This window comes from Pholcus phalangioides, unplaced genomic scaffold (genome assembly GCF_987345545.1).
Source record: "Pholcus phalangioides strain wild (caught in Gottingen) unplaced genomic scaffold, Ppha-v1.0 ptg000004l_1, whole genome shotgun sequence".
NCBI lineage: Eukaryota > Metazoa > Arthropoda > Arachnida > Araneae > Pholcidae > Pholcus > Pholcus phalangioides.
Genome location: NW_028301597.1, coordinates 26,770,594 through 26,789,627, shown reverse-complemented (window position 1 = coordinate 26,789,627; position 19,034 = coordinate 26,770,594). Strand labels below are relative to the sequence as shown.

The following is a 19,034-nucleotide window of genomic DNA, read 5'->3' as shown; positions in this document are numbered from 1 at the left end:
TCTAGCTGCAATGGACCATACCCGAAGCCCGGGTGCTTTATTTGCTTGTCATTTCTTTTTTTTCAAGTAAAAAGAAGTAAAATCTCAGGAGAAAAATCCGCCCATTTTTGACATTATTCATGTTTTGTTACTTGTGTGCACGTGTAGTTTGCTTCTTTTTCGAGCAACTTTTTCTTTCTATTAGTGAGCAGCTACGGTACTAATAACTAGAAATTCCTAAATAAAATACATGTAGAAATCATTTGCATGGGAATGTTTTTGCAAATGAATATGCACCGAGATAAATAGAAAAGATGCATTTAAAAACGCATTTCCGTTTTTTGCTTGGTTATTTGTTCTTTAGCACATATTTTCTCAGTTTTAGTTCATATTTAGCCATTTTTTTTAAGTGGAAAATTCGGGCTCTGATTACAGGCGAATCCCGTTTTAACGAATACCGTTACAGCGAAAATATCGTTTTAACGAATGGTTTTCTAATCCCTCTAATAAGTATACATAGGAACAATGCAAACAATCTGAAATTTCTTTATAACGAAGTGTTTTCTCCGGTTTCTTGGACTTCGTTATAACAGGATATTCGACTGTATAACAATCATTTAATGTATTGTTACCAAAGTGAATGTGACAAGGGCGTAGCCAGAAATTTCGTTCGGCAGGGGGGACCAAAGTGATAGAACAATAGATTTGGTCATCTTTTCCCCTTTTTTCGGTCATTTTCTCACATTTCGGACGAGGGGACCAGACCCCCCAAGTCTTCCTCTTCGCTACGCCCTTGGAATGGGACTACCCCTGAGCATGAGCGTACCCAAGAAAACCAATCTATTGGGGGGGGGGGGGGCACGGAATTTCTTCCAGAGAATTTTTGAGTTGGTGCCAATTTTCCAAAAGCATTTAATTAACAAAAATTTATTTGATTGTTGGGGGCGTAGCCTTTGCCCTTGAGCCCCATTCTAGTTTGATCACGGTCCAAGTAAAAATATACTTTCATTCTCTCTCTCTCATTGAAACGAGCACAACTCCGGTCTATCGCCATAGGCAATTTATTCAGATCTAGTCATGCCGTAAATCTGTGTATATCCTCCCAGGATCCCCCAGATCTCATGAATCCCGAAATCCCCTGGGCGGGGTCATGAAAATGACTATATACAAAAAATATATTCAGAACAGTATATGCATCTTTATTTATTCCAAGGTTGGACAAACCCCAAGTGCCAGGTCACCATGGTGACTGGAAAATCTGTATTCGCGCCTAAAATTTTGTATATGTGATTGCTAAATCAGAATCTAGTGATGGCTCAAAATTTTCCGATTTCATAATTGTCTTCCAACATAGAAAGGAGCAGAGCCACAACTAGAGAAAGCAGGTAGGTCTGGTGCTCCGGACGCTGGACCAGAATGTGAGTCGAATTCACCCTTTAACTGCTTCTTCTACATGCAAGGGGCGCCAAAATTCCGAATTGCCCCAGATGACAAAGTATCTAGTTGCGGCCCTGGGAAGGGGGTCATCAATTCCCAGAAAGGTTGAAAAAAGATTATTTAAGATACTTTTCTCGTGAAAAAACCATGCTTGGCTCTTACAAAATTTGGCTGGTGCCTAAATTTTTTAATGATTTTTGTCGAGCCCTGTATTTATTTATATTTTATGATACAGTGTATATTTCCCCCAAAATCAAATTACATGTCACTTATTTAAGATTTATTTTACTCTCATATATTGAGTCATATATCAGGTTTTAAATTAGAAAAATAATAATTTTTTTAGTTGCATAAATTTCTTATTAAAAACTCGATTCAAATATTGTCACTTTTACAAGTATGCAAGCCAAATGGAGTTTAAATTTTTCTTAAATAAATTTTAAATATGATTGAAAAAAATAAAACATGGTAAGTTTTATTAATTTATTGATATGTCTAACAGAAAAAAAATATTTTATACTACGCTTTATTGATTATAAGTATTAGAGGGCTGCAAAATCTAGATTGTTTTTGAAGATTCTGAATAAATTATCATTAAAGAAAATGTTTAAAATGCATGGATTTATCAAAAATGTGTAGCTATATTTAATATTGCTTACTTTTTCTGTCAGGAAACTGCGCGGAATCACGAGGAACTTTTCCGTTTTCTTGTAATACAACATGTTTTACTAACAGAAGGTTATACTGTACGTGCACAACCGAATGTGGTCCACACAAACCATCAAATACTGTGGAACTGTCCATCTCAACATTTGTGGGGGGGGGGGGGGTTCAGTGGAAAAACAAGGAGTTTACTTCAAGTGGCTCCAAACACAGCTATTCTTATATTCTTATTTTGCAGAATCACAAACTTCGTCTAGATTTTTCTTCACCACCGTAATTTCTTTATATTCCAATTAGGATCATCTATGTCGGCGTCCTTCACGGATGGCCATCCATTAAGCACAAAAGCTTTTAAAGCCTTGACCGGCGGCGTCAAGAAGAATGTAGTTTTCAGGATCAGAAGGGGGGTCCCCATATGGACGGATGCCTCCAGGTGACATATTCCCCACATAAGCGACACGCTATACACTCCCTGTCCTTCTAATTAGGAAATGGTGATTGTATTCAGTAAACCTGCATTGAAGCAGCCGAAACTGAACCCTATTGAAATGCTCTTTGTCAGCTGCAGAAGGTGCGGCCCCTTGATCATGAAAAAAAAAAAAAATACATGGAATAAAAAGCCTGCCAAAGATCCCAGGCTAGAAGCCCTTCTCCAGTATGTGGGAGTCCATGGCCGTGCTTATAGCTCGCTGAGTGCCCCCCCCCCCCCGGGAAACACGGCACTAGATGCCACGGACGGGCTGTAACTAGGAGTGAAGATCATTTTATTGTCGGGAAGGGGTGGGGGGGAAGCATCGAAATGCCTCCTTGAGATCGACTGTGATGCCGCAAGATATTTAAAATTTCTAACAGTGCTGCGAACGTAAACAGGGTATTTAAAACCCCCTCTTTGCGGTCACCGGCTGGACAAATAGAAATTCGTCCGTAAAAAAGAATTGATCGGGAAAGGAGGAACCCTATTAAAACCTTGAGAATAATTCTTCATTTTGAAATAAACACAATTTTTTGAATAACATAAGTAAGAAATACTACATCCTTTTTAGAAAAATTCCCCAATTTAATTTGCAATGGAACATAGAAAAAATTACAGTATTTTCCGATAAATAGAGGTCGCATCCTGTAAAATGGCCGGAAAAAAGTGTTTGTGGAAAAATCGCCACTTTTTTTTTTACATGTCACAGCTTCGTGTAAGGCCGAAACTCACTGTACTGACGTGACGTGATTATTCCGAGTCTAGGTGTGGAAAACGTATCCATGCGATTTTTTTGTGGGGAAGAGGGGAAGATTGAGCCAGCTCTCCAAAATTAATAAGAGGGGGGTGGGGGAGTCTCGATCCCATTGGCTTAAAACAAGTTACGATTTAATGCACTTAACATACGACTTAATACAAGTTACGCTTACGACAGGTCCAAGCACTTCCCTGTGAAAAATCGGGGTCCTCGCGAAAGATCTGTCCAAAAGCCCGGTCCAACGGAGACAGGATCATTTTAGTCGTGGAGGGAGGGAAGAGTATGTAATTTTTTCACCCTCTCCCCACTAAAAAAAACGATCGAAACGATATTTTTCGTTCTTCCACCCCCCCCCCCAGAATTAGCAGTCCCCACAAGAATTCCGCCTGTGAAAACTGCCTTCTTCCCTAGTTCCGGCCCTGGCTACCTAAGTGTTGGAGTACTGGAAACAGGGCTGGGGGGAGGGGTCAAATGTCTAGGGTGCCGGACCAGAGGGGGGACGCAAATTTCACCTTTTAACCTCTCTTCAACATTTATTGAAATACCGTATTTAAAATTTCTATATAAGAGTGCTGCTAACGTAGATAGTTTGAGAATCCCTGATTTATAAGGAGGAAATTTCATATTCCTAGTATTAGAATGCAATGGTACCCGGCTCAGGGGGCTTTGAAATTTTCCATTCATTTCTTATTTTCTTTTTTTTTTGTGTGTTAATTTTATTTTACTATTATTTATTTGATTCCCCTCAAAGGCACCGGAACCTAGGAGTGGAGGATATTTGAGCCCAAAAAATTTTGTAAGGTGGTTGAGCCCCCCCCCCCAATAGTTTTCAGAAGAACAATGCAGTGCGTCCTCTGTTTCCTGCGTATGTGCTTCATTTCAGTGCAAGCAAGAGAAAGGACCCCCCCCCCCCCAAGTTATCTACACTGGTGCCTTCAGGCACCACTCTGGGAGGACGCAATTTAGGATGAATGGATGCTGGATTGATTGGGAGATAAGACTACTATTGTCACAGAACAAGTGCGTTGAGATTCTGAAGAAAAGTAAAAAAATAAAATTTCGAGCAGATGGATTTCTACTATTTAAAGAAATTTTTTGTCAAAAAGTTTTTTCTGAGCCAAGTGTGAGAAACATATCCACGCGAATTTTTGGGGGGGCCGAGCCGGCTCTTCTAAAATGTTGGGGGGGGGGGGGCTCGGCTCGGGCCCACGGGCCGGATACAAGTTTACGCCTATGTTCTACCCCCACCCCCAATCAAATTTTGTTGTAAAGGGGCTCGAAAAATGTTTCGGCATCGATCCTCAAGATCTGTTATGAATGGGCATTTAGAATGTGCTTTTTTCCCCAATATTTTTCAAAAAAACATTGGGGGGGGGGGCCTAACTGTTATTGGTCCTCCCGCATATACGGAACTCATGCGTGTACGAAGGAGAGGGAGAATGCATTGCACAATGGTTTTTTTCAGTAATTACTGGGAGGCTCAGTCCCCTTACAAAATTTATTGCGGGGGGGGGGGCTCAAATGGCCTCAGCCTCTAGGTTCTGGCACCTATTCTTTATAGAGTGTAATTTATTTCGGTTTCAATATCATTGCTTCCCAATTTTCAACCTTCCCCCTCCCCCCACCATGCATCTTTGGGCTTATTTTCATGTTGGCGCCATGGCCGTCCTCCGGTCGCAGTGAACAAAAGAAGAGACACTCAGTTTTTGCCACAGGCAAAGAAGAAAGAGCCCCCTCAACACCTCAAAGAATCTTCCTCTCAGCCGTGCCTTCTGGCAGTAAGGATTGGAACCGATGGAGGGTGCAATTGGGGATTGAACGGCAGGGAAGAAATGAGATAAACGTATTGTCATGGAACAAGAAAGCCAAAGACCATCCAGATTTTTTAAAAGAACTAAAATTTTGAGCAGATTGTTTCCATTAACTAATTCATAATTAGGACAACTTTTGGTTAAAAAAAAATTTTTCATCATTGCAAAATGAATAAGCCATATTCATACGAATTTTTGGGGGGGCTGAGCCGCGTCTTCAAAAATGTTGGGGGGGCTCGGGCCCATGGGCCCTATAGAAGTTTACGCCTATGTATCGAACTTGCCACTTTTGAACTTATCTTGTTTTTTAGGTAGGAAAGTGTCTTATCGGTGCAGAACCGTTGTTTGAATGATTGAGAATAAGCGAAATTTTAACGAATAGGAAAAACGTAAGTAGTAAAAACGCATTGATATCGACAAAAGAAAAATGTTATTTTATACATGGGTTACTCATAAAAGGCAAGGAAATATAAATTTTACTTCTTTTGTGTCGTCATTAAGAAAAACGAAAGTACCCTGACTATCATCTCCTTCTCCGAAGTTCATATACACGTTCCGAAATATTCTTTCGACAATACAAGGTTCAAAATCTCATAGAAATAAGAAAAAAAAAACAAACACGTTTTCAATTTCCATCACAAAAGTTCTGTGAACATATACAGATGAAAGGTTGATGAACTCTGAATCTACAAAAAACTGAAGCTCGAGAGAGAGAAAGACTGTATCAGAGCTATAAGCCACCGAAAAATATGTTGTCTTTTTTTGTTAAGTTCGGCCTGTTCCGTGGTTGACGAGAAAGGCAATGGAGAACTAAATAAAAAATTTTGTCAGGGGAAAAAAAATAGCCGTAAGAAAACATTTTCGATGAAAAGTGAACGAGAACAACTCGGAAGAGAAAAGTTTACTCGAGAAGTACATAGAAATAAATATACGGGTCAGTGGGTCTCCATTGCTTGAAAAAGTCGAAGAGGCTACTACGGATTGATTTGTGAATGCGGAAGAACTGCTTCAGAATCACTTTCGAACGGGTCAACACACAACTTGCTTTTTTTTGTAAAAAAATATAACCAAAATAAAAGAGGGAGAAGGTTTTTTTCTGTTTTTTCCTGAAATAAAATTTCTGTGGAAAAAGAAACGTTACAGAATCATCACATCTCGTCTAGAGGCGTCGGAAGTGTTTTAGACCTGCGGGTGCTCGATCTAGTCTTCATGTAGGAGATTTTGATTTCTGAATAGATTCTGGGAATGCTCCATACGGTGATCAGGGGTGGAAAATGCAAATTTGATTTTTGTAGCAGGAAAAATTATTTTTGTAGCAGCATTTAACAGTCATGTAGTACTAAAATTTTGGCAGTAAATAAAATACGCAGTTTTTATATACATAAATGCAGCAGCGTACACAGGATTACTTTTTACTTTAAAAGGACCTTGTACCCCAAGGCACAAAATATATATACAGAGAGATTTCATCTAGAAATTTTTTAATTTTTAAAACAAAAAAATTTGAGAGTTTAGCATAGACACATTTTAACGTGCCGTACTTCAGATTTCAAAAATAGCTTGAAAATGATTGTTTTCGGACAGGATTAATTTACCTTGTAAACTTGGTAATAACTGATCAAAAAAAAAAAATCACTACAGGGGAGAGACTTGAAACACTCATTAGAAAAGTAATTATTTTTGTTGTTTTTGCTGCTGATGCAAGTCAAAGTTGTGCTTTTGTACTCTTACAGTTTCAAGCATTCTTTTCTTTTTTCTTTTCCTTCAAACTTTTTATAGAGTGTCATTACATGTATTTTTTAAATTTAAATCTGGTCACAGGAATATGATTTTTCCAAGCTTTATTGTGGTCGTGATTTAAATAGTTATTTAAATTGTAAACTTAGTTTAAATTTATTCCACTTCAATGTTAATTAAATTGTTACTTTGTAATTATTGTCTCATTCCTCCCATACGGGAGGGAGGAATGGGCCAAATTTTTTGCAAATTTTAATGTCTCATTAAAAAATTGATTACTACTTATTTTGGAGTGTAATTATTATTTTTTCCCTTATCTCAAAAATGATAAGGTTTTTGATTTATCAATTACAACATTTTATATCTAACGGAAAATGTTTCTTTAAATGTTTTTGTGAAAAGTGTCCCATTCCTCCCCGAATATTTTCCAATCTGCTTAATCCTTCCCTGACTAAAATTCCTGTAGGAAAAAAATATATAATTCTAAATCTTAACCCTCTAAATGTTTTTCACATTTGTTTCTTCCCTTCACAGAATTTTTCACTGACTACCAAATATCTTACAACTTCTTAGAACTTCCCTAACTTTCCAGGTCACTAGAAACCCTCTAACTTGGAGCTGCGAATTTGAGCCGATCTCCCCTTTAAAGTCTCATAGGCCCACAAACGATACAATTATTTAACCATTATACTTCACTCAGTTAAAAAAATTGATGGCATATAGGCAGCACGACACATAACAAGCATTACAACGAAAAAACGAAGCAAATTTTTGGAAACTAACTTGTTAGGTTCACAACACGTACCATGTTTCCAACATGCACCAATTCGTTAGAAGTTCCGCAGAGGAATGTGGACAAGGTACACACATGTGGTTTAGTAGTAGGTCACTAGTCCTTAATCCATATATATATGGATTAAGATTGCTTTGATAAAGGTTTATGAATCCCCAATTACACAAAATTTAATTAAAACTAGACGAAAGAAAACTAATTTATGAAAATATATTGAAAACAGAAAAAAATTTAAATTAACAGGAGATATTTTTATAAAATTCTTTCATTGATTATCGTTATAATCTGCTATTCAAAACTGACATCAGATATAACAATTTGGATGTCGAAAACCCATTTGACGACAACAGAAGTCTTTATAAGGAGGTCACAATCAATCACCAGAACTATATAATGATTTTAGGAATGTTGATGCTCCAATGGGAATTCAAGAAAAATGTGTATTTAGACTATTCAGAACTCTCATGACAGTGGTGATGGCAAAAAACAGATATAACCAGAACAATAGGAATTTTACTCATATATTCATGATTTTTCTCATTCGTTGTTTGAGCATCACCTTGCTTCACTACATTGCTAGCAGACATGAGAAGGGAGCACCTGGCAGCAAAATCAACATGTTTACACTACACATTATTATTTTTCTCTCTTGTTATATTTGTGAAAGCTGTTGCAATCACGTTTGTCCCAGCTGCTACATCAAATCCAAAAACATGAATGTAATACTAACTGAACTATATTATCTCATTTGGGATGCATAGTAAGATATGACATAAAAATATAAAAAAATTTTCATGCCCACAGAGAAAATTTTCTGTTAATCCTATATACGGAATATCCTGTAAATCCTGATTCAGCCTTTCTCTAGTCAACTGTTTGTCTGTACAGATATGGTTCTAGTCTATAAAATGTTCAAAATGTGTTTAGGAATCACTCTGCACCAGTTTTGAGAATGAAAATACAGAGTCACAAAATAAAAAAAAACTAAGTGTTTATATGATCTATGTTCTCTAACTTCTCCAATTAGAAAGTTGTTGCCTTCTCTCTCCTGAGGCCGACAAGAACAGTTCCTCATTTGTAAGTGCAATATTTGCTGAGGTATTTGAAAATAAAGTTTGGGGGGGGGGGCAGCATAAACTAACGGACAAAGCTTCTTCCCCTCATTTATGATGTTCTTTCCAACTTTTCTATGTATTTGAATTAAAATATCTCATTGAATATCACACTTACAAAATTGGAACTATTTTTTTGGCCTTTTGAGAGATGGCAACAACTTTCTAATTGAAAGTTAGAGGATATATGGATATGGAAATTTAGATTCCCTAGTTTGTGACGCTGTATCTTCATTTTCAAAACTGGTACAAAGTGACTACTAAGCACATTTTGAACATTTTTTAAATTACAACCATACCTCTATGACAGCGGTTCTCAACCTTTTTTAACTCACGGAGCCCTTTTTATTAAAAAAATTCTATGTTGGAGCCCGGTAGGTTCATTTCTTAATTATTTATCAAAGTTACTGATTTATTTTTACTATTTAAAAATATTTATAATTATTTTTTTTAAATTTTACTGTTTTTTATTTTTCTCAAGCGTGGAACACCGGTTGAGAACCGCTGCTCTATGACAAACGGTTGATAAGGCCAAATTAAGACTTACGGGATACCCTATATATGGTATGGTATACATATTTAAGGCATGGGTGCACAAAACTTTTGGCTTGTGAGATAATATTTTGTCAAAAACTACATTTGTGTATGGCCCAAGTGGTAAATATCGCTTCTTTGAGAGCAAAGTATGGATGAAAAATGCCCAAGCCTTTGTCTTACATTATATTTCAAAACAATAAAAATTCTTTAATTGTTTAGCCAGATAAAATTTGATGGTATAGCAGAAAATACAGATATTTCCGGCATGCCATCTTCCTGATTCCCATCATGCCAGCTAATGTGGGGGGGGGGGGAATGCTGTATTCTACTGAATGTTTGCAATTTCTAGACAATAGCCGCAATGTTTGTGCAATCAGCCTGGAGACATAACCAAATTAGACTTGTAAGCTTGTGCTGTAATGTGGAATATGAATCCCTCATCCCTCTTTCTTTCATTTCGCCTGAAATGTTTACCCCTGATCTTGTTACTTTATTTCAAACTATAAATCTTTGCAGGGAAAAAAAATTCAGATCATGAGCAATGAAGGTTCCCTAGATCAGTGTTTCTCAACCACTGGGCCCTGACATCAGTCAAACTGAGCAATGGGGGATTCGTTGTATCATTTTTCCTATTAGTCAAGTGTATGGCTGGGCAAGTACTCATTTTGGCACCTTGTATAACGTAGAAGGATCAGCTAAAGCAGGTATTCGTAAATTATGTGTCACGACACGAACCTGGGAAGCAGGGACTTTCAAGATGGCTCGTACAAATCCACTTCAGAGGTGCTGCTATACTATAATTTACCTGCGTCCCGGGACCCAGGTGACCAAATCTGGGTTCTTGAGTGAAAGTGGGTCCCTTACAAAAAAAATTAAAGTATGTTTCTTTGCCCCCCCCCCTACACTGGTATCCCTGTGAATCAAATAAATAATTCATTTCTAAAAAGATGTTTAATCCAAAGGTTCATTGAAAAAAAAAGATAAATTTACCAGCTTATAAGTAGGTTTTTATATTTCCAATATTTACTACTAGAGAACACATTCCATGGAACATGTGAACTATATTTTTATGCAGCCTTTTCCGAAATTCTGAGTATTTGATGCGCTATAGCACGTCAGTGGCATCACTGTCACTTATAGAAAGGTATTCTTTAGCTAAGGGTCATCACCGAAATTTGATTTGCATGGGTGTCTGATATGCATCATTGCCCTTTCGTACAAATCCACTTACTGTCCCGTTATAAATGCACTTATTATGTCAATGGTTTCACTAATGTTGAAAAAAAAAGTTTCATGGGTTGCGAAGCTGATCTTGTTGCTGATTTTTTGTCACAGCTGAAAAAGGTAAGAATTCCTGAGTTAAAGAGGTCAATTTGGCACCCTCTCTGGTCCACCAACGTGGGCACCAGACTCACCTGCTTCAGTCTAGTTGCATCCCTGTGACCAGGCTATCCAGAAAACAAAAATCAACCACCCTGCGGGCTTCTGAAGGTTGAGAACCACTGCCCTAGATCACATTCTTCTCCTTTAAAAAAAACTCTTCATAGACGAAACTGGTTGATAATTAACCAGTTTCTCATTTAAAAAAAAACACCGATAAAAATAAATTAATTAAAAAATAGAATATTCGACATTTCTCTTGGCTCAAACAACGCCTGTGCACGTCAAAAAACAAAATATTCAACATAAGCCCCCCAGTTTTTAGGTTAAAATTTAAATTTCCTCTAATTAACTGTTTTAATTCCCCTTTTACACAAGGAAATATTTGTTGAAAAAAATACTCTCTGAATTTATAATTTTGATCATCTCATGAGCAGAAAGGTCGAAATTTTTTAAATCTAATTAGTTAGCATTTGAATGCTTTTATATATTGCTATTATATTTCTTGGCAATAGTGTTTTTTCGAAACAAAAATAATCAGGACTGTCTTAATAATTTTTCACACATATTTGACTTTTGGGAAGAGGGATCTACTTTACTGCACATCAACTGTGGTTATATATCGCCATATGGCAATTTCCAACCAGCTGAGTTGGCACCTTTATTTCCCGCCAATCTATCAGTGGTCACCCCAGGCTCAGTAGGTAAAGAACTTGTTTCGGATGTTCTTTCCTGGATTTGAATCCATGGACGTTGAAAGTAACCTTCGTGGTGGAAGACGAGTGTCTTACCATTGCACCCCTATGGGGCAAGGGAGGAGTGATTGCTCGCTCCCATTGCTCCCTTCTGGTTTTCTGCCTGCTCCAGTAGAGCCGTATGTGTTGATTTGCAGTTGCAGAGCTCTCCGCCGAGAGCGTTCACTCGATCACACAACATTTGGAAAATTCCCTTACAATACAACAAGCAAAAAATAACTAGCACAATTATAGGTTGAGCATGCATGGTGCAGGACAAAGATGCTCAACCTTTTGGGGATTGGAGGTCACTTCATTGTTTTCAAAATGTGTTGAAGGCCCCTTAAAGTGATCTATAAATGTGTTATGGTCTGCTTGAGTGATTTGGAACTATGCCGCAGGTCATTCAACTAATCTGTAAATTTGCAGCAAGTCATTTAAGTGATTTGTAAATGTACCATGGATCACTTAAGTGATCTGCAAATATGTCGCAGATAATTTAAGTGATTTTAAGTGATCAGGAAATGAGTTGCAAGTCACTCAAGTGATCAATAAATATATTGCAGGTCAATTGTGATCTGGAGCAGTGCCGCAGGTCACCTTGGTGTGCATGAAATATACCGTGGGTCACATAAGTGTTCTGAAAATGCACTGCAGTTTGTTTAATTGCTCTGAGACTGTACTGTACATTACTCAAGTGAATTGTAAATGTGCCAAGGGTCACTCAAGTGACCACTTATGTGCGGCTTAGTTCATTTTCACAAAATTAGGTTTGGAGTCGTGGGCCACATTGTATCCCCCAGGGCCATGGATCGAGCATATATATGGTGTAGAACCATAGCCCTCAATAAGGGTGGGGGAGGGGGCTGAAAGAGCTACAGCCCAAGGGCCCGGAACTATTGTCTTTTTTTTTCACTGTAGAGGGGCCACCCAAAGATCCCAACCCCAGGGCCTTGCTCCAGATTGCCCCCCCCCCCCCACCATGTGTAGGACCACGACTGCTGGAGGCACCCTACCGTTCGAGAATCACGGACTTTCATACAAAAAAAATCGCATCAATAACTGGACTGTGTTTGTTTGGGAGCGGAGGGGAAAAAAGCAATGATATTAAATAAAAGAGTCTACATGGATATGCTTACTTTAGATCACGTTTTTCTTCGGCATTCATCGATGAAACCACGTCATGATGTGTACACAAATAGATGATCAGCAGCCAGGATGTGATGTAGGCCATTATCTCACTCGCCCCCAGATTTAAAAAAGTTGACGGAAGATCTCTCCCGAGTCTCCTTAAAAATGACTCAGATTACGATTCCGAAGCCAATTAAGCATTCAGGTCTCCATTTTTTCACGTCCAGCGCATCGTCATTACGAAAAAAAATAGGGGGGAAGAAAATTAAAGGCAGTGGTGGTAATTAATTTTCGGTAGGAACACTGAGGTACACAATCCGCCACTGCTGGATCGGAAGTGTCAAAGATTCGGGGGCGACGGTGATGTGGGAAGGGCGGGCGCACATCTCACTGCAGGCATCTTCACATCGGTAAATCTACCGAAATGAGCATACGAATCAAGTTCCGTCGTCGTGATTCGTGCTCAGTTATCGACATATCGTCCTGTTATTGGTCGCTTCATGACGTCATTCCATCTTTTTCAACAAATCAAGCCGATCTTGTTCACGGTCATCATCACGGAAGATTTTGCGGAAGAGTTCGCTCAAGGGTGCTCAACCTTTTGGGGAGTGCTCCTCCCCACTTCATGCCCCTCCCCCTACCGTTTACCGCTTAGCCTTGGGTCTCATGACCAGGAACTCAACTGGGGGGGAGGGGCATGTGGGTCTCCTGCCCCGGGCGATGGACCAAAGGGGGAGCGCAAATTTTATTCTCAAATCTCTCCTTCAACATTATAAGGGGGCACCAAAATGCGCACTTGCCCCGGGTGACCAAGCATCTAGTTGCGGCCCTGCTCATGACAATTAGATCTGTGGTGAGCAGGTATTTTTAGGAGGGGGGATTGTTCAGAAAAATAATTTTACCCGGAGCCTATGATGCTACGGCTCATAGGCGGAGATAGACTTGGAAGTCTGGGGGGGAAATGGTCATTATTGCTGGGGGGGGGCACGATGATGATGATGTCAATTCATATATACATTTATACATTAGATCAGTCAACTCCACCTTTGACGCTGGGGGGTCAATGCCCCCCCCCACCCCGTATCTCCGCCCATGCTACGGCTCGGTCAACATCTTCTAAAACAGAAGGTATTATGCTCTAGAAGGTGTTGGCTCGGTACAGGGCCTAACCTGCCGGTAGCCTCAAGTGCCAGCAGGAAGACATCATGACAATTTGATCTGGTTAAAATTTTGGAGAGAAGAGTGAGTGTGCGCAAATTGGTCCGCAGATATTTATAGCTAGGTTGGGGGAAGGCAGAGGGTGAGCTCAGAAAAATCTGTTTTTTCCATGGAGGCCTGTGATGCTGTTGTGATGACTCTAGGCTCACTTTATGGAAATCGAGCGAAATCTCAATCCAAAAACTGAGCATTAACGCAAGTTCTTGTTTGCAATTAACTTAGTTTCTCTGCTTTTGTGGCACTCTGCCGCAACTAAAAAGGAAAATTTACTTTGTCTTTTGGGGGGGAGGGGGGATCTGCATCTATTTTTGCATCCCTTAATCGTAATTTTTAACGGAAAAAGGGTAAAATCAATTTCTAAGCGCGAATACGAGCTATCTCTCCGTTAAAAAGACTCGCCACAGAGAGCAAGAGACCTACAAACGATACAAATATTCAATCATCAAACTTCACTCACTTTACTTCTGAAATATATAGATAGCACTGAAAAATCAGACACGCACTCAGACTGTTACGTACACACACTTACCCTTTCGCACAGCTCACTAGGTAGTGAATTGCCCATGGCGATAGACCTGGGTTGTGCTCGGTTTGAAAAAAAGAAATAAGTTTTATAGGATGCGGTCATGTGGGCATAGGCATCGAGCATAGGCAGAGATGGACTTGAAAGGCTAGGGGGGAAGGCATGATGATCATGATGTCACTATATATATATTTAGATATGCATTGGATCAGTCGACTCCACTTTTCACACTAGGGGGCGTATTTTTGCCAATGTGCGCGAAGATGCAGGTTCGAACACCGTTGGCAACACAGTTATGGATAACTGTAGGGGCCTCATATCCTATAGCTGGCCCCCAGGACAGGTTAAAATGCCCCCCTCTAGTAAATTTATATTGCGAAAAAAAATTATAAGAAGTGTCGCGGGCCCCAGGGCTAGACAGCCCCAAGTTGGTTCCCAACTTCGAGGCGTGAATGCGCCAGCCGATCTCTTCGTTAAAAGGTCTGGCCACAGAGAGTAACGGGACTACAACGGTAAAAATATTTGATCATTGCACTTCACTCATAGTTCAAAATATAGACGGCAGCATTACAATGATCATTACACAGAAACAAACAGGTTCACAACATGTGCCAATTCATTAGAAGTTCCGCATATCTGGTAGTACTTAGCCCTAACAGACCCACATAGGGGGGGGGGGAATTATGAAGGGGCTGAAGTTGCTTTTCTGCGGTTTTCGAACTTCAGGGCGCGAATGCGAGCCGGTCTCCCATTCAAAATAGTCTCTCCACAGAGAGCAGGCAGACCCCTTCAACACAATACTCACATAACATCAGATATTTATAATTTCACTTTAAAATACCGAAGACAGATAACAACAGCACCAGTATAACACGAAAAAAGAGAACTCCAACAACATAAAACACGTTAGGGCCACGCATATGCACACAACGTGTTTTGGTATGCAAATAAAATCGTTAGAAATTTCCAGAACAAGTTTTTATACGAGCATGAGAGAGAAGAGCATAGGCGGGGATAGACTTGGAAATCTGGGGGGGGGGCGGCACGATGATGATGTAAATTAATATATATATGTTAGATCAGTCGACTCCACCTTTGACGTTGGGGGGGGGGGGGCGTATCTCCGCCCATGGAGGAGAGCACAGATTTGAAGGTCTGGGGCAGGACTATGGTGATGTCAATGCATTATACATATGTAGAGGATGTCCCTAGGGGCAGTCTTAGGACAGTGCGACCGGTGCAATTGCACCGGGCACCAAATGAGAAGGAGCGCCGAAACACGTTAGATATACATTACTAGAAAAATATCTTTAAGATCCATATTTAAAAAAATAACTATAAAATATACATGAAAAATAGCCGAGATGAGAAAAAAAATTGGAGGTTTGAATGTATATAATATTACGGTTATTTTTCGGAAAGAATCGATTGCCGGGCTCATACGTAGCGATTTTGGTCAGATAAATATATACACACTTCTCTCTCTCTCTCCCCCTCTTGAGCTCTTTTCGTTTATCCATGCAGGAGATTTCGGGGCAAAGACGCAATTTCTTTCTCTTTTGTTGTGCTGTAAAAAATAAAAATAATGGAGGAATCACCCTCGGTCACCCAATTTTTCTACTAACGAGAGCAAAAGTTACAGGAATTGAAGGTATCTTCTGATGTGGGAAAGATTTTGAGCCAGAGGCCTTTCATGCCTGTCTTTTCCCGACTTGTATTGAAAACGCAGAATCGAATCGCCAACACAGTACAGTATTTCGAAAAACAAATAAAAGAAAATTGAATAAATATTTTTTAAAAAAATGAATAAATGAATGACCTATGGTTTGCCAACCATTTTAAATAGGGATCCTGAACTTGGGCCTCGTTCCTACCTGTCACACGAGGAGAAACAAAAAAATGTTTTCACACGAGAAAACCCATGAACTTTGGCACTCCCGATCACTGGCCAGTCTCCCGACTCGCCAGACTTTCCTATTAGTTCAACCAGGGGCAGCTTGGTGGCACTGGGTGTGCTCTAGAAGGGCGTGAAATCCTGAGTGAAAGGGCAAAACAAAAAGTTAGGGGAAATGATTTCTACCCCCTCTAGTAGGAGTGCCAGCCGCTGTGGCGGTCGAGTGGCCATAGTGACGGACTCACGTTGCTAGGTCCCGGGTTCGAACCCCACCATCGCCACAGTGGTGGTCGGCTGAAGTTGGTTTTCTGTGGTTTTCAACTTCAGGGCGGGAATGTGATCCGCTCTCCCCCTTTAAAAAGTCTCGCCACAGAGAGCAACAGACCTACAAACAGTGCTAATGTAATTCAATCATGACACATCACTCACTTTGCTTCTGAAATATAGATGGCAGCACTGACAAATAGCTGCTATGGTGGTCGAGTGGTCATGGTGACGGACTCACGTTGCTAGGTCCCGGGTTTGAACACCACCGTCACCGTAGTGGTGGTCGGCTGAAGTTGGTTTTCTGTGGTTCCCAACTTCAAGGCGCGAATGCGAGCCGATCTCACCTACAAACAGCACAAATGTAATTCATTCATAACACATCACTCACTTCCCTTCTGAAATATAGATGGCAGCACTGAAAAATTAAACACAACACTGATGCATATGTACTCAGACTGTTAGGTACACACACAGTTACACCTCCGGCACAACTCACTAGGTAGTAAATCGCCCATAAATGGTGATAGACCTGAGTTGTGCTCGGTTTGAAAGAAAGACAGTAGGAGCGCCAAATCCGACGTAAAAAGGTGAAAGAAATTACAGAAAACGATTTCGGATATGACGAGAATATCCGAAGTCCAAGATGAAAGGGCCAAAAAATATCGATATGATATTTTTACGAACTATGAGTGATAGATGGCGCAATCCTTTATCGCAACCTTCCGTTGGAACGGGAGCTGATACCGATTTCGGTTAAGCGCGCGAATGCGTGATTGGTGGAGAACTGGCAGGGCGTGTAGAAAAAAATCCAGAAAGTCCCGCCCCTCCAGACATTGGTTCAACACCTCCGTACGGTGGCGCTGCCGACTAGGAAACTGTGAAATAGAATTTTGTGGAATGTTCTTCTTCTCGAAGTTTCTCCGGGGTTATAAATAGTCTGGCGCTCACAAGATGGCAGGCTCAAGGAAACTCGAATAGAGGCAGACTCGATGAAGTCAGTTGTGATTTAACTTTGCGAGAAAGTTGTTAGCTCTCTGATTAGCCTGTAAATACGAGTAAATTGCTGTTCTGTAAATAAATCTGTATTTGTCCGTCGAACCGCTTCTTGTTTTGCAATCCCAAAGTCTTGTGGAAAATTATTCGGAACAATATGTTATGACATAAAATATCGCTGTTCCTTTGATAGCATCAAAACGAAGCGATTGAAACAAAAGTTCTTTTTTAATTGGAGGAGGTCAGGGGGCGCAAAAATAGGTCCCGGGTAGAGATTTTGTCTCGAGCTGCCCCTGAGTGCAGCGTGTGGAAAATTTTAACAAACCTTACACAACTGAACATCTTTTCGTAGTTTCATGGATCTTGTTCCAGATACCCGGTGAGTAACGGTAAAGTCTCCTACGAGGGCTCCTAGACATTATCTCTGTGTAGGAAGCCTTGGTTAGGTGTGGCCACAACGGGACTCTAAAAAGACATCTTTTCCCTTTCAAGAACCTAATGAGGAACGTATGTTGCAAATTCAATTTGATTTCTTTAAACAGCTTTGCAAACCAGATTCCACAACCGTGACCCCCAATTCTGTTTTTGAAACTAAGAAAAAAGTTTGAGGGGGAAAAATACCTATTGCTTTATTCAATTGGGATCGTTTTCTCTAAAATATGCTTCACGGCATTGTTTTGCACCTTGGTAAGGTACAAGGTGGAAAAACGTCTTACCAAATAGATTTATTTATTAAATAGTGTGTGCCAGTTTGTTAAAACATGCAATTTTTCCACTATGTATTACTTGGGAATAAATCATTTTGGGAATTCTAGCTGCCTGTAACTGTAAGGTAGGCTTATGTATCACGATTTGAGGCACAGTGAAAAACATTTGGAAAACATATTGGATACAAAAACATATTGGAATCTGTCCCGTATAAGTAAAGACTAGGAAAAATCGCCTCCTCCGACACATCACTCTGGATTCACGTCGCTTTCTGGAAGGAGCCTCTGACTACTGTTTTGCACCGGGCGCCACTATGTCTAAGACCGGCCCTGGATGTCCCATAAATTCGTAAGTAGTTTAAAAACTCGTAAAAATGGAAGGAATCGGTATATTTGTGTGTGTGTTAATGTGGTTTGCGAAAAATTTCATATGAAGGGGGAATTTTTTTTTTCCGTGCAAGAAAAAAAAAAAAAAGAACAAATCTTTGTCGACAGAGTGCGATGCAGCTGCAGTGTTTAGACCTGAACCTTTCTTTAACCTCTCCTGTGTTCGAAACGTTCGTGAAGCTTCAGCTGTCGATTCGTGACTAACGTAAAATAACTTCGCCAACAGTGTCTTATCCATCATCGTTATGATGAAGTTGTGCTCGGTTTGAAAGAAAGAAAGAAAGATTTAAAAAAGTTGACAGTTTTTAGTTGACGTGCTAAATAATAGATAGAAGCATGAGTCCCGTTTTTCTCTGTGATCGGTAAAGGAAGTTCGGAAATTCCTTGGTAAATGGCAGTAAGACGATAGGCGGAGATAAACTTGGAAGTTTGGGGGAGCACGGTCATTACTGCTGGGGGGGGGGACAAGATGATGATGATGTTGATTCATCTATATATATGC

General features: G+C 39.9%; 1 protein-coding gene across 1 annotated transcript in view; it reads right to left on the bottom strand.

Annotated features, from left to right (window-relative positions):
* Positions 1 to 12,885, bottom strand: part of LOC149087020 (ER degradation-enhancing alpha-mannosidase-like protein 3) — a 56,626-nt gene extending 43,741 nt beyond the window's left edge. The window contains exon 1 of the mRNA XM_089231240.1: positions 12,552 to 12,885. Coding sequence (XP_089087366.1) covers positions 12,552 to 12,646 — 95 coding nt within the window. The 5' untranslated portion in view covers positions 12,647 to 12,885. The remainder of the gene's footprint in view (positions 1 to 12,551) is intronic.
* Between the last annotated feature and the right edge of the window lie 6,149 nt (positions 12,886 to 19,034).